Source organism: Hetaerina americana, unplaced genomic scaffold, assembly GCF_022747635.1.
Source record: "Hetaerina americana unplaced genomic scaffold, ioHetAmer1.1.p SCAF_1, whole genome shotgun sequence".
In the NCBI taxonomy this organism is placed as follows: domain Eukaryota; kingdom Metazoa; phylum Arthropoda; class Insecta; order Odonata; family Calopterygidae; genus Hetaerina; species Hetaerina americana.
This window is the reverse complement of record NW_027286069.1, coordinates 27,278,047-27,293,162: the sequence shown is the minus strand read 5'-3', so window position 1 is coordinate 27,293,162 and position 15,116 is coordinate 27,278,047. Positions and strand designations below refer to the sequence as shown.

General features: G+C 33.2%; 1 protein-coding gene across 6 annotated transcripts in view; it reads left to right on the top strand.

Moving 5' to 3' along the window:
* LOC139690065 (uncharacterized) overlaps window positions 1-15,116 on the top strand; it is a 138,944-nt gene that overhangs the window by 74,251 nt on the left and 49,577 nt on the right. For 3 of the 6 annotated variants that reach the window (XM_071587265.1, XM_071587273.1, XM_071587308.1), the window contains exons 19-20: window positions 6,591-7,232; window positions 9,868-10,021. In XM_071587265.1, the coding sequence (XP_071443366.1) occupies window positions 6,591-7,232; window positions 9,868-10,021 (796 nt within the window). The remainder of the gene's footprint in view (window positions 1-6,590; window positions 7,233-9,867; window positions 10,022-15,116) is intronic. The other 3 variants (XM_071587300.1, XM_071587289.1, XM_071587280.1) reach the window with 3 other exon arrangements.

Genomic DNA, 15,116 nt, shown 5'->3' with positions numbered 1-15,116 from the left:
TAACTTCCAAGCCAAAAATCAATGCTACTATGTTCAATTATCAGCTAGGTAATTCTTATATTTGAAATGAAGTAGAAAGGACCAAAAAATAAAGGAAATGGGTGTATGTATAAGGTGTAGATTTAATGTTAGTATCATATTCTTTGGAAAGGGTGAATTAGTGGGCCTACAGGTCCTGTAGATTAGTTTAGAGTTGTTTCACTCTATTCTAAAGGAAATGTGATTAAGAATCTTGGCACACAGGTGTTTGACTTGGTCATCTTTTTGTATATTTTGGCAAATTTGGATCTTGGTGTACTGCCTGTCATTCATACTTATTGATATTATAGAAATTTTGACTTTTTAGGCGAATAAACTGTAGGGCACCAATTATCAATGATAATTAATGGGAGAGTACTGGTGGAGATTTGAAATTCATTGATAACCTGATGGTAATAACTTCTGGACTACTTTGACCACTCCTACTGGGGCACATTTAATATGTCTTGCATTCACCCTTTAGTGAAGTGTGTGAATGGTTTTTGATTTCTTTAATTTAATTTTACCATCCATTCAAGTTTCTGAAAAATTTCAATAAGTTAAAATCCTACTAATTTAATATCTTGAGCAATGGTATGGACTTTTTTGGTGCAAGGATTAAAGATTTTACTAATGGATTTTAAGTTTCTGCCATTAAATTGTACTTTTAGTTAGTTTATAAAGACTTATTTCCATATTTCTTTCCATACTATAATTCAATTTTACTTGAATGGCCAGTCATGAATTCGCGATGAATTTTATAAAAACTCAGTACATAAATTCATTTCCCTTCTTTATTTTTCTTACCAGCCTTTTGGGCAAAAGCGGAGCATATTCTGTGCAATTAGGTAGTTATTGGGGGAGTGGTTACACAAAGAGATGTGGATTGCACCATTAGGAATAGTTGAATTATTTGGTAATGTAGCGGAGGTAGGATATTCAGGGAATGGAGGAAGAAAGGTTGAGAGAAACCCAGTATTGACATATCTTACTCTAGGAAAGGCATTAAGTGGTCATACTATAATAGTGTACCTCACTTGAAGTGCTTTAATATTGCACCCTAAGTATGGAATAAAGTACCGCAGAAAAATGCCTCCACCTTTAGGATTTAAAAGTGCCCTCACAGGTGAGAAGCCAGTACATTTGCCAGTACACTAATCCAATCCGTCTTACCATAGGTTATCCTTATTTTGTAACATTACTTTTTAATACTGACCACTTTTTTTGCCAAAACATTTATTAATTCTTTTACTAATTTCTATTTACTAATAAATATATTTGTGTATTCATTGCTATGCTACCTTAACTGAAAAAAACTGCATTTTTAATCCATGGTATATGTATCCTCTATGGCCAGTCAATCACATTATTATTAAGTACATATCTCTCTTTAAGATACACCAGAAAGAATTTTACATAAAGCTCTCAGGATTTGAAGCGTTTTTTCTTTTCTGATTACTAATTCTTATACAAGTAAATATTAAATCTCATTGAATGCTTACTTGGTCTTGGGTATTTTTAGGTTTTGCCTTAAACAGCAAGTCTCATCTCTGGGGAAATTAGAAAGTGTACAGCATTTTAATATTCCTGAGGGAAAATGGATCATTATTTGGGAATTGGAAACCAATTTGGCAATTTTAAAGTGCTCCAATGTGAACTACACTGAAGTGAATTCGGTAGAATTTTCATTGGTTTATTTCCCCCATTTCTAGAGTTAATTGGGCTATTGTTGAGGAGTTTTTGGGTTTATTGTTGAGGAGTTATCAAAAATGTTGGCCATATTTTAGAAAAAAATTCTAATAATTCATTAATCTCAAGATTCTTAAGTACAACAAAATGGAATTTACTACCTGGGTTTCAATGATAAATTTTCGTCCTCTGGTAGTTTCACTATTAATGCAGATAGTCTTGGTAGTTAATGGGAGAGTAAGGAAAGGGGGGGAAGAAAAAGGATTGAGGAGGACTTTTCTCAAGAATTGAGCTCATGTATCTTATTACATGTTAAATTTCATCATGAAAATCATTCTAATAATCATTGTGTAACAATTTTTTTGGTGAAATCATGTTTAGTTTAACAGTGATTTGTAAAATCTTGAAAGTATTCCTTAGAGCTAATATTAAAACATCTAGAACTGTCCAAGATTGTCACAGTCTTAAATTTTTCCTTGAATTCTCCACACCTGACTAGGGGATTTTTTAAAGTCACTTGGGATTGGTTTTGTTTAGGTTGCATTTGGCTGAAGAAATTTAGTTACTACCATCTTCCACAGTCTCTTTTAATCTATCAAGCAGTTGTATTGCTGGGATAGCCATTTACCTGGGCTAGTCATTTAATTATTCTAGTCTTATATATTATATTGCAATTAGTTCATTCAGAAGGTGATGAATCAAAAAACACAAGACATACGTTTTAGGAGTAACAATGCCTTGAATCTACCAGAAAGCATGATTAGTGTAACTGCATTCATCACACTTGGAGAAAACATGACAATCTTTCACTAGAAATGGACGTCAAGGAAATCAATGGAATTTTCACCCTCTACCCCATGGGTAAATGTGATATTAGGATTTATACTCAAAATAAATTTGATGAAATAACATAATTAGCGATCAGTGCCTTTCCATGAGCCCTAAAATGCACACACATATAATCCAGTACAATGCAGAATTTGGCAAGTGATTTCCTGAGTAAAATATGTCCATGAAAAATGAAGAGACCACATTGGAGACTAACTCAGTCTGTTGTTGTAAAATTAGCTTTAAGGAAAGAATTTTGTGATTCATGTTAGTAACATGGGAAGAATTCATTATTAATCTAGTTAGATATTGCTACTGTCTTCAGTAAGTTATTCATGAGCCATCCTGGGATGGCTCATTAGTGTACAGGTTAACTAATGTATAGTTCATCCCCATCGTATCACAGAAAAAGTGAATATAAAGTGCCTGTGGAAATCTAGGATTAGTAATGTAAGAGGTGGAATAAACTAACTTTACATTATAGGCTTGTGTCATTACACATGACTGCTACATTTGGTGTACATGGAGTTAAGAGATGTTGTTGGCAAATTTTTACCTAAGATATAATAATTGCTCCAATTATTAAAATTTTAATTATGCACTAAAATCAAAACTGTTGTTCCTTGTTTTCTTCATTAAGGAATAAACTCCTAAATGTGTCGTATGGGTTATCATCAACTTCATCCTGTGGTCTATCAAAAGAATTTGAGATACCACATTTTTAAATGAGTGACTGACAGTTTCACTGACAGTCATTTTCAGTGACTGACATGTTATTTTTCTGTGCCTGCACCATCTAATCACATAGTTACATTAATGGAGTGTGGATATATCCTCTCCTTGTGTTTTTTTTACTTGATTGTCCATTGGCTCCGAAGCTTTCTTACGTCATGTTTCTGAGTTTATTTATTCGTACATCTGTTAGTTCTACAATACTGGTTCAATTACAGCAATATGTATTTTTGAATTTCTTTAGTACAGCATTACTATCCATAAAATGCTATTCTTAAAAGTAGTCTTCATTTCCTTATCCCTCCTGGTTGTGGGCATGAAATTGGTTTCATCCTAATTTGTAACCCTAATTCAGCCATTCAATCCTCTTGAATATGCACATCTAAGTCTTTAGGGAATTGCATTTCAGGCAATCAAGTAGCCTCTACATTGCAGGTTAACATAACACCAACCCCATGATAATTCATTTTGATAGGCACTGATTTTTACCCTCTTTGCGTACCAGGTTATTTAGCAGCATGTCAAAGTTCATTGTGGTTTCGTACATATTTTATAGACTAGCCAATGAGTAGCTGTGTTCCTTTATTTTTTTAATTATGAATTGATGTAATGAAATTTATTTGCTCCTCTTACTCTTAGGGAAGATATTTTGAAATATTTGTCTTCTGCCTGAACACAAGATGGTATGTTTTTATAAACCTCTTCCATCAACCTGTGATTGCATTGAAGGCACACATTTTCATTATTTCTGCTTGTTTCAGGGCATAGATCCATATTTGTCCTAAAAAAACATTGAAACCATTCTGCAGAGTTTGTGACGAATTGATAAAAACTTCCTTTTCCATCTATAACTAACTAAGTACAGGCCTGGAGTCTTCTTTGCACATTAGTTCATTGGGTTTTTTACAAACCAAAAAACCACAGTTATCAACTTGAAGGTTTGGTTAAAAGGCAAGGTTAGAGCTTGCCCAGTATTAAGACCAATGGCATGTCAAATTAACACGTTAGGTTAAGAGGTGCATTTTTCTCCCTGTGATACCTGGGGTTTCCCAGGAAGATCTGGTACCTGAAAAATCATGCAGCTTGGGTGAAGCTGAAAGCACCCAGAAGCATCCCTGGGATTCAAACCCGGGCCCTCTGGTCAGTAGCCCTGCAGTGGACTTTCATTGGAAAAAATTTATTCCTTTTTGAATCCATTGCACTTAATATTTGGGAAGCAATAATTTTTACTAAGACTTTTTACTAAAGCTTCTTAAATATTATTTAAATTTAATACAAAAACTGTGAAAGTATTAAATTGCAAAATTTTTTTTCTTATGGTTGATAAGAGTATTTGACCCCACCAAGGCCTTTCAGCATGAAGTTTTAAAATCCCTTTGTGGATTATTGAATAATTACTAAGTCGAAACTGAAGTCATTGGTGTTTCATGTACCATATTTCCCGGCTCATAGGATGCACTTTTTTACTCCAAAATGTGCTCTAAAATTACCCTGCATCTTATGTGCTGGGGGGGGGGGGTACACTGGTGTAATTTTGACCAATAAGCACGAGCTGATTCGCCAGGAAAATATTGATGGTGATGCGCAACATCGAAACCATTGTCGTGAAGTATTAAATCTTTATTGTGGAAATGTTAAGTTTCGTTTAACCCTCATAGAAAAATACTGCATAATTTTACCTTGGTCAGGCATTGGTTATGGTTGCTGGTTTTGCAAGTGTTGATAATGTCACTATTTTCAGTCTGTAGTAAGCCAGATAGTTTTAATATTTCATTGAAAGTACGTAAGTTGAAAGGCCCTGTGATGACCAATTTCAGGATACAACGATGAATAAATTTTATACGCATTTAGCTGCTGAATTTTTAATGTAAAAATTCAAGTTTCTTCATATTAAGTGTTAACATCAAAATAACTTTATCTTTTCTGTCTGATCCAAGTATTTTTCTTAAATTCTGACCTGAAAAATGAGGGTACATCGTATGGACCAGGAAATATGGTATTTATTGAAGATCTATAAATTAATTGTTTCAGTCATACTACCAGTACATATTTGTGATGAAATTCATGGCAACTATCTGTAATTTGATGATGCGAGGAAGATATCAGTTGAGATAAAAAATTAATGCAAGACAGGGTGATATTCATATAACACTATTATGATTACAAACATGTGAGATACATTGATCACAATTTATACCACTCTTCAACTATATCAATAGGTTAATTTCACTCTTATAACCAACTTATCATTCTTAGGTAAATTAAAGCGTCATGAATTTAGAAAACTGTCATTTAAAATCTTCAGGAGTATAAGGGCTGTTCAATGAAGGGCGTTAATAAATTTTTAATTACATGAGTTGTAATATTATGATTGAAGTTAATTATATTGCTGGCTTAATGTCCATTGCATACATTGTGCAATATTTATTTATTTGACCTTAGTTTTGCAGCAGTGACTATTGAACATAATTGAACAGCATTATTTTATACTTACCGAAGCCCAATTTTTCCTTAGTATGCATATTTTTTAAAATTGTTTCAGGCTTTCACCTTCATATTTTTCTTAATGCTGGTAGAAATCATTATAAAATACAAATTTTTGCTTATAATTTTGTTGCAATATATGAAATTCTTTCCTCTGGGAAGGCACTGAAATCTTTATCTTCTATTGTTATGCAAGATCATGTTTTTTCATCGTCCTTGTGCACAACTAGCCTTTTCTTTGAGTTCAGCACATGGCACTGGAATTATGGAAAATTTCAATAATTAAACAATAGTATTAATGATTCCTTAATTTAATGTTTTTGTTAATTTGAAACTGTTGCCAATCTGCCCTTTATGCAACTTCCATGTAGCAATAAAGACAACTGTATGCTAAGGTAAGATAGCCCTTCATTGGAGGATATACTCTTTCACTTAGACTTCCAGGGACTTACACCTAAGCATAGACACTTTCATACCTGTCAGGGTAATGGTTTGTTAGACTCAAAAGATCAAAATTTCCCAGGAAGTTCCAATGTTTTGTTCGACACCTTGAATATGCTTATAATTTATAATTGGTTGGTTCAATATACTATCCGACAATGTCAACCACTTTTGTATCTTTTTGCTCATGCATTGTTCACATAGATGAGAGTAGAGCATAACAGTTAGTTTGTAGGCATATTTAGCTCTTTGGTCATTGATGAGTAATGTTAGTACTCTGTTATAATTGCTTGTGCTGTTTTTACTCCCCCTTAATGTTTGTATGTGTTCTTGTGCCTGTGCATGTGTAATGGATGCCACCCTTTTGTGCGATGCTTGTTTTGGTATGCGCACAACAGATGTGGCAACCTCTGATGACCGACACCCTGGAGCAGAGGACCAGGGCGACGCGCCTTTCCCTTTTGATGCAGACGGCAGTGGCTTCCGAGAGGTGCGTGGCCGAAGAGGGGGTGGACGTGTCGGAACTGATGACAGTTTAGGCTCACAGTCACGCCAAACACAGCAGTCATCCCAGCGGCAACAACGAAGGGAGAGTGTGAGAGGTGAAGGGAGGGGTGGCAAAGGTGGTGCTAAAGGTCAGGCACCAGGGTGTGTCGGAAGACCATCAGGGGCAGCTGCAAGAACTGGAACACCCTCACCTGGACCAGCCAATTCTATTTCAGCTTCAGGTGGTCCCTGTCGTCCTGGGTCACCATCATCAGTGACTGGAGGATCCTTTGAAAGGAACAGGCCAAAACTTCCCCCTCGTCTGATTAAACAGAAAGAAACGGAGAGGCTTCAGAAGCAAGCCCAGCAGCAGCAGCAACAAGGTAGAGGGCCAATGGCTGGGTCATTTGGGAGCCAGGGTTACCATTCACACCATGGTGCACCCTCGAACCACCTACGAAATGATGTAGGAGAAGTAAACCATCATCAACAAGCACAGCATCACCATCAAGGGAAGCTGGTGGGGTCAAGTGGAGTCCTTTTCCCTATGAAAGGTGAGTATTGTTGACGAATGCCAAGGTATTGTTGTCCTTAAAATATATAAATGATTTCCCAAAGCTTTCATAACAAAATCACCCACAGTATTTCTATGAGGTTCAATTTATGCAAAGACTTTTTTATTTTATAAATTCCTAAAAGTTATAATACAGTAGTATGTTGTAGCATTCTTCTATCAATTTTACCTTGGAGTGAACTGTAGCCATGTTTTGTGTAGCACAACAATAAAATTTTTCCAATATTGATTCTCTCATGCTGTTAGACAATTAATTTATTCGGGTAATTATATTGTAAGTAATTTAATTTTTTAATTAAGTAAAGGTATAATTTTGGTTCATCAAAGATTGGAAATATGGAACTAAATAACTAATTGCAAAATATCATTAGATAAATACAGCAAAAAATTTAAAAGAGAAAAACATAATTAATGCATTGTGGAAACATCATATGAAGTAATTACTTCTCTCATATGTACAATGCGTGTTTGTGTGTCAAAGTCTATAATCTCTATTGCACCAGATGATGATGCTGGTTCATCAAAATTTGTAAATATTCACTCCCTATTCTTATTTCTTACCACATAAAAATGGAATTCCACAAATTCAAGGCATCTGCATCCAAGATTTTTCCCATTTTACTTCTTAAATGAAAATTAGGCTTGTATATTATGGAATGTTTACTTAATATATGAAATATTTTTACTGTAAATAAGGTCCATTTTTCCTGATGGTTTCCTTAAATAAAGGACTATTATATATATAATTAATGAATTATAAATGTATATTAAAGAAAGGACTTAATGTGCTAAATGAACATACATTACTTATGTTTAAAAGTGAAGTCTTCTTTACACATCTTAGCAGCTACTGTGCTGTCAAGTTACTTTGCCATCATCTCAGCATTTAAAAGAGTAAATTATGAAACAGTAATGTTTGCATAAGAATTTCAATATTTTATTTGGATAAGGTCTTCTAAAATTTTGATGTAGTAACATAAGGCTAAATTTATAAAAATGTTAGGGCATCATTAATCCATGGAGTAAAAATCCACATCAGAATTCATGAGTGACTTATGCCATGATGAAAAAGAAATCTCACTCTTATCATTGAGTTTTTCATACTTAGTTTTGCTGATGTCTCTTAAATTATTGAAATTTATGCTTTTCTGTCCATGGCATGAGTTACTGTTGAATTCTAAGGGCTGATTTTTATTCCATGAATAAATAATGTCCTAACATTTTTACGCATTTAGCCTTTTATTCTACAGTGCTATTGATTCCATGAAAACAATGTACTTTTTTATTCATTTATAAATTTGAAGTAGTCACCGAGAAAAAAAATACTTTGGGAAATCTCTATTAGAATTCTGTGCATTGGTTTTACTTATCATTCGAAAAAATGAAAATTATCTAGATTAATGAATTTACTTAATTGGTCCAAATAAGCCCATGAATTCCAATAATGCGCACAAGTCTATGCATTATTGGAATTTGTTTTCCCACGATTTACCAAATTTTTATCATGTCCCACAAATTTTCCTATTCTTTTTTAACTAATGTGGAACCATGTATTTACACTATTTAATTTTTAGTTTTACTGCTATTTGCATCACTGTGCTGGCTTAAAAAATTTTTTTTAATCAGTCCATATAAAAAACATTTTTGACTTCGTTTCGTGCAAGTATGTACTCTTAAAAAAGATAGATCAAGCAATAGCAGTAATGTGATTGGTTTTAGATGGTGGAGCAGCACCGTGCATCACTAGAAACAGAAATGTGAACTACATACACTTGTAATCAGTTTACCTGGAAAAATTTGTTTTATGACATTAATGCATTGTACGACTAGGGGTTAGCTAAGGAATTTAAACACCATTGGAGCATCCAAGGTAGACCATTCACAGTGCACATAAGGTTAATTTTGAGGACTATAAGTGAAATTTGACTCAAACATGATGAAATGTGAAAAATGCAAGGACTTGGCAATTGGAATCATTTGTACTGCCTTAAGACAACAGATGTAACAGTGATGGGCTCCTGGATAATAAAAAGTATTGAAATTAACTCTATCACCAAAACCAGATTGAATCAAACATAAATTTTTTTCTTAAAAAGAAGTTGGAGTTGGGCATCTGTTTGCAGCCAGTTCATACTAATCAGAGAAGATTTAAAATTTATGCAAATATCTCTAGCAGCCAATAGTATTCAATTTCAAATTTTGTCTGGATACATATACAATTAATAGAGGAAAATGTAGCTACATCATAGGGGAAAAACAGAGTGTCAGATTGAATATTTTGTTTTAAAGTGGTTTTTATCATATTTATAATGTTCTGGGTCCCATGGAATAAGTTTAAAATTAATTCATTCTATTGCTATTACTACATTTTCATCAACTAATATAATCCTACTTTTTGGATCACTAAATCTCTTGATTCTTTGTTTATCTGAAGAGAGAATGATATGTTTTACCTATAACTACTTTCATTCATTAGTAAGTGTTGCATTCAATAAATAAATAAATAAATATATATATATATATATATATATATATATATATATATATATATATATATATATATATATATAATTATTTAATGTTTTTATATTGTTTCATTTGTTACTTTTTTCCAGATTCTAACAGCGGGCCTATTTCTACAGGTGTTAATGCATGGGACAAACCCTTAGCAACTTCTGCAATAGGGTCCTCATCTCCTGCATCTTCATCTTCTGGAGGGGTAGGGATGGGAAGCTTAGGAGCACCAGGGACTACTGTTGGTGAAGAAAGGTGAATTTTGTTGTTTTTGTTATGTAGAAAATGCACATTTTGTAATTTATTTTGATAAGATTTTGTTCGGATTTTCATTTTTGTTTATTTAAACCATGGAAAAGTTTTGTAGTTTATTATTGAAGAATGAAACTTTAAGATGTGGACTATCTGAATTTCTATTATCCAGAATTGATGTAAATGATTATCTGGCCAAATAACTTTTATTTCTACAGTTGCATATGAAAATTAAGTGGTTTCACTGCAACTTGAAGAATGTTAACTCTGAAGTTTATATCTAGTGTTTGATAATAAATTTCTGGTGATTGACCAATTTTATGATTTCATGGATAATCCTCTTAAAATGAGATTCCCTCGGCAGATTTTATTTTTTAATAATTTTTATGCTTCAGTTTGTGCAATTTTTATTAGAGGTTTTTTTCACATTTGTTACCTTTCAGTAGCACCATTGACTTGTATTTTTTTTGTAATATGCTTGCTTAAAGCCTTGTATTTGATAGCAATTACTTCATACTTACTATTTAAATATACTACTAATTAATGACAAGAAGTATAGGAATTTTTTCTACTAGATAGCAAAAGTCTCAAAAGTATACTTTGCAATCAGAAAATTTTTGGTTGTGTTTCTTGATGTGCTAAAAATTGTCGGATAACTGCTATTCCCTACCACTTTTCCCTGGAAAAGTATGAGTAATATGTTAAAGAAAAGTAAGGTAACATGATAATCAGGGAGTCATCTTATTTATCATCTTTTCTTTAGTCGTTATTTCATTAAGAATTTTTGTTGTCAATTTTATTTGCATGCAGTATTAAGGCATTTCTTTGGTCCCAATTACTGGTAAATGATCCCTGTATTTCTCTCTGAAGCAACATCTTGAATTGTTTCATTTCTTTATGATATTTTGTTAAAGCCTTCGGTAAGTCATTACATCATTCATTTTACTGACTGCCAACTTCCTCCAAAAAAATTTGGAAGGAATATAACCCGTGGCCAGACCCATGCTGGTCATTTTGTCACGCTGCTCTTTGCTGTTCAGAGTGAAGCATTTTATTATGCCTCTTACCTTTTTAAATTGGTTTTTGGCCAGGTAAACCTGGGATCAAATTTATATTGTTTTCAACACTGGACTGTCCAAGTGGATGTTAGAGATAGCATGTGTAACCTCCTCAGCTATAGGAGGTGATAAGTGGAGCATATATATGACCTAGTAATTAGTGTGAGCAGCAAAAACTGTTTCCAACCTCATACACCCGAGCTTATCTCAGCACCAAACTTTAAAAAATTTCTTGTAGGATCTGCACCAAATATCCCAAAATCATTAATTACATGCATAAAACACATTAAAGCATATGGGAAGATTTGACCATATATGTTAAAAACAGTGGGTTGCAGTAGTCCAGGGGGTACAGCGTTGGCCTGTTGACCGGAGGGTCTTGGGTTCACTTCACGGGCAAGTCTCTGGGCACCTGCAGCTCCACCCCAGCTATGTGATTTTTAGGGTACCAGATCTTCCTGGGAAATCATAACCGGCACAGGGAAAGGAACTGGCTCCCCTACCCTGATGTGTGAATTTCACCCGACATTGGGCTTAGTACTGGGTGAACTCTTCCATCACCCACCAAACCGACCTTCAGGTTGATTTCTGTTTGGTTTTTTATGGTAAAAACATGTGTTTAACACTTAGATAAGTGTTAATTTAAATAAATTCTTTCGTTTTGCATTATTCTATTCATGATTTAGTATGTTGCCCTGCTGGAAAATTCCTGCATTAGTGAAATATTTTCAATCTTATTTAGAAGCATTCAAACAAACTTAATTTCCAATAGAGTTCGAGAGTGCTGCCATCTTAAAAGACTTAAAAACCCAGGGGTCTACGTGGTCAGACTCCGTCCTGATAATGTGGAAGTTCAGATTAGCTGGACCCAGAGTATAGGCAGTTTCCTGTTTTTGGTTTTCTTCCAATTAGAGACCTATTTATATTGTTCACCCTGCTGATCTTAGTTAACAAAGTCAATCAAAAAGTTCACATTCTGTATGGCTTTGATTCAGAGCTTCAATTGAAATGTTTACTAGCAATGAAGGTGCTAATATTTGATTAAAATAGTCTCATAGAAAACAAGTTAAAAAAATTACAGAAGAAAAATAATGAATGAGCAGGTTGACCAAGTGGAAAATATGTGTGAGTAGGATAGCCTATGGATGCAAATTTCCAGTTAATACAATTATTGAAACTCATAAAATTGAGCTGCTTTTGTGGGTAATTATATATGATTTGTTTAATTCCTTTGAAAACTCAGGGGAAGTTAGAAATAGGGAAAGAGCTTAATTCTTTTAGAAAGTCTGGAATTCAATATGCAAATGTAAATGATATGGGAATCTAGAATTTCTAACGAGAACAATATTTTAGTTGTAACATCATTTCGTTTTTGCTTATTGTCATGATACGTGCAGGAATTGGCAAAATTTAAAACTAAATTTGAACCAATTTCAGTTAAACTTGAAGCTCACACAGTAATAAGGGGTGATTAAAAAATATCTAATCAGTTTGTAAAAATGGGAAAAAATCAGGAGAAAAGTAAGCCACGTATTCATAAAATGAGTGGTCATCCTATCCCAAAAGAAGTACTAATTTCACAATATAATACTAGTTCCTTTGACAAAGTGTGACCATTGGTGATAGATAGTTAGAGGTCAAAAGTGTGGTAAAGCAACAGGTGCATGCTCAGTGAGAACACAATGACATATGAAAGTTAGCATTGTTGCAAAAGGCTAACAGCTCACGTGCTGGTTCCTTAGTTCATAATATCAATCAATTAGAGCCTGCATAGGCATATTACTTGAAGCATGTTCATACTAGCTGCATAAAAATTGTGGAAATACTTGAGGACTGATAATGACTGTGATTTTTTTATGATTCAGTTCATTAGATCTCTTCATTACACATGAGCATGGAGTGGAGATACTGATTATTTCAATTTTCCAAGGAGATCAATTATGAAAACAGCAACGGCTGATGTGTTACATTAAAGCCTTAGTCAATTTTAAGCCAAAATCTCTTTCACAGAAAGCAATTGGGATTAATTTCTACTGAAAAATTCTTTGGCTAGATAGCTGAAATTTATGCAAGTTTAATGAATTTTAGTTCAGGCATTCAGTGGGTGAAACAGACAGGAATTTTTCGTAAATGTGTATAATAGGAACATTTCTTTAATTTTCTACTTCTAATTAAGAATCACTTTTTTGCACATGATTGGATACTTCATCGATAATGAGAGGTATTAGTATTGTCCATTATTGTAGCAAATAGCCTTTTGGATGCAAGTTGGTGGAGCCTGCTGCCTTTTAAAAAAAGTAATGGTTTGAATTTCCCTGTGGCATTATGTCTTTCAAAATTAAATGAGCGAAGAGAAGTGAAATTCAAATTCAGTAGGGGAAGATATGAAAGAGAGAGAGAGAGGATCTAGTTCTGCCCACCAAGTTCCACTAATCCATTCATATTCTATAAAGTGGTGTATTATGAACATATGCTCTTCAATCTTCTTGTTTCTTCAATTATACTTTATCAAATGAGGAAATAAGGGGCCAGAACTATAAAAAGGTTCAATGGAAATGAATGGGAGTGTGCAAAGCTTTATTATTATTATTATTATTATTGGTTTTAAAGTAAATCATTCAAAATTCTACTTCGTCAAATCATGTTTGTAAATGGCATCTGAGTCAATGGCTGAATTTGCAAACTGGCTGCGTTTGTCCAAACCTTCTTGAATATTGAATTGCTATACCGGAAAAAATAAATTTGTTAGTGTATAATATTAAGTAAGGAAGAGTGTGATCATGATAATGAACTCATCTCTTTAAACAATTTTATATTTCATAAAAAGTAGGAAATGTTAAAAATTGAATGCTTAAATGAGGCTTTTGTTAATTATTTAATCACAAATGCAAGTGATCCAGTTTCATTCTTTGCAAATTATGTATGGTCAGAAAATATTTTTTTCCCTGAATTCAAGGGATGGAAACCCTAATAGAACATCATCATACCAACCTATAAATATCATCGGTGGGAATCATATTGAAAAACTATGTTTAAAATTACTGAAAAATCATGCAAAATATAAAAGTTATTAGTATTATTAGCAAACACTGAAGAAGAGTAATGGCTCAATTTATGAGTGAATCTTTTGGCTGTTTATCGGTCCGTTCTGCTAAAGAGCTATCCTGAAGTGGCTGCATGGAAAATTTATCCTGTCATGTGAGACCCAAATTTTGGAGTTTTGTCTTAGAAAAGAGAAAAAAATTCTGCACTTCTGATCTTAAGATTTTGTGTATGTATTGTTTTCATGAAATTTTTGGTTATGTTAAGAAACTCAAAAATATTTTTTGCTCAGGTTTAGTGCTAAAAAAATTGCTGCAAATTATTTCTCCTTTTTGCCTTCTCATTCACCTGACAAAAATGTGAAAAACTTCAGTGGAACAAATTACTTTAGAGATTCAATAAAACTTATGGGGATTATATATAATTCTACAATGTGTTGTTGCAACTTAGGGTTTATTAATATGCGAGTCTGAATTCTTGTGCACACTTAAAATTCTCTTATGATTACATGTGAAACATTTAATAGAAATTGAAAGTGAATTGGAATTCAAAAAGAATAGGTAAGTTACATGTGATACCCAACAGTTAAAATAATTAAAATTAAATTTAAATCAATACTAACTATTTGCTCAATCTACACAGAAATTTCTTGTATTGGTTAAAGTCTCAGCATTTCTGATCATTGTAGGCCTGACTGTTCTTCAAATATATAATGAGAATTGTTAGCATTTGAATAACATTTAAATAAATTTTATTCTGAGCCCAGTTTTATAGACAAAAAAATAGAAATGTGTCAAACTCATATACTATTAGATATTTTTTAATAAAGAGATAAAAATTGACGTTAGCTTTTTCAAGTGGAATGAACTTTGTCTCTTTAAAGTCCTGAGCTCTGCGTATTTTTTACAACTCTTCTTCCATTTAACCATCAAACATTGTTAACAGAATGCTCACAGTTAAGAGATATTTTAATAAAGCTTTAGACTGCCAGCATTTCC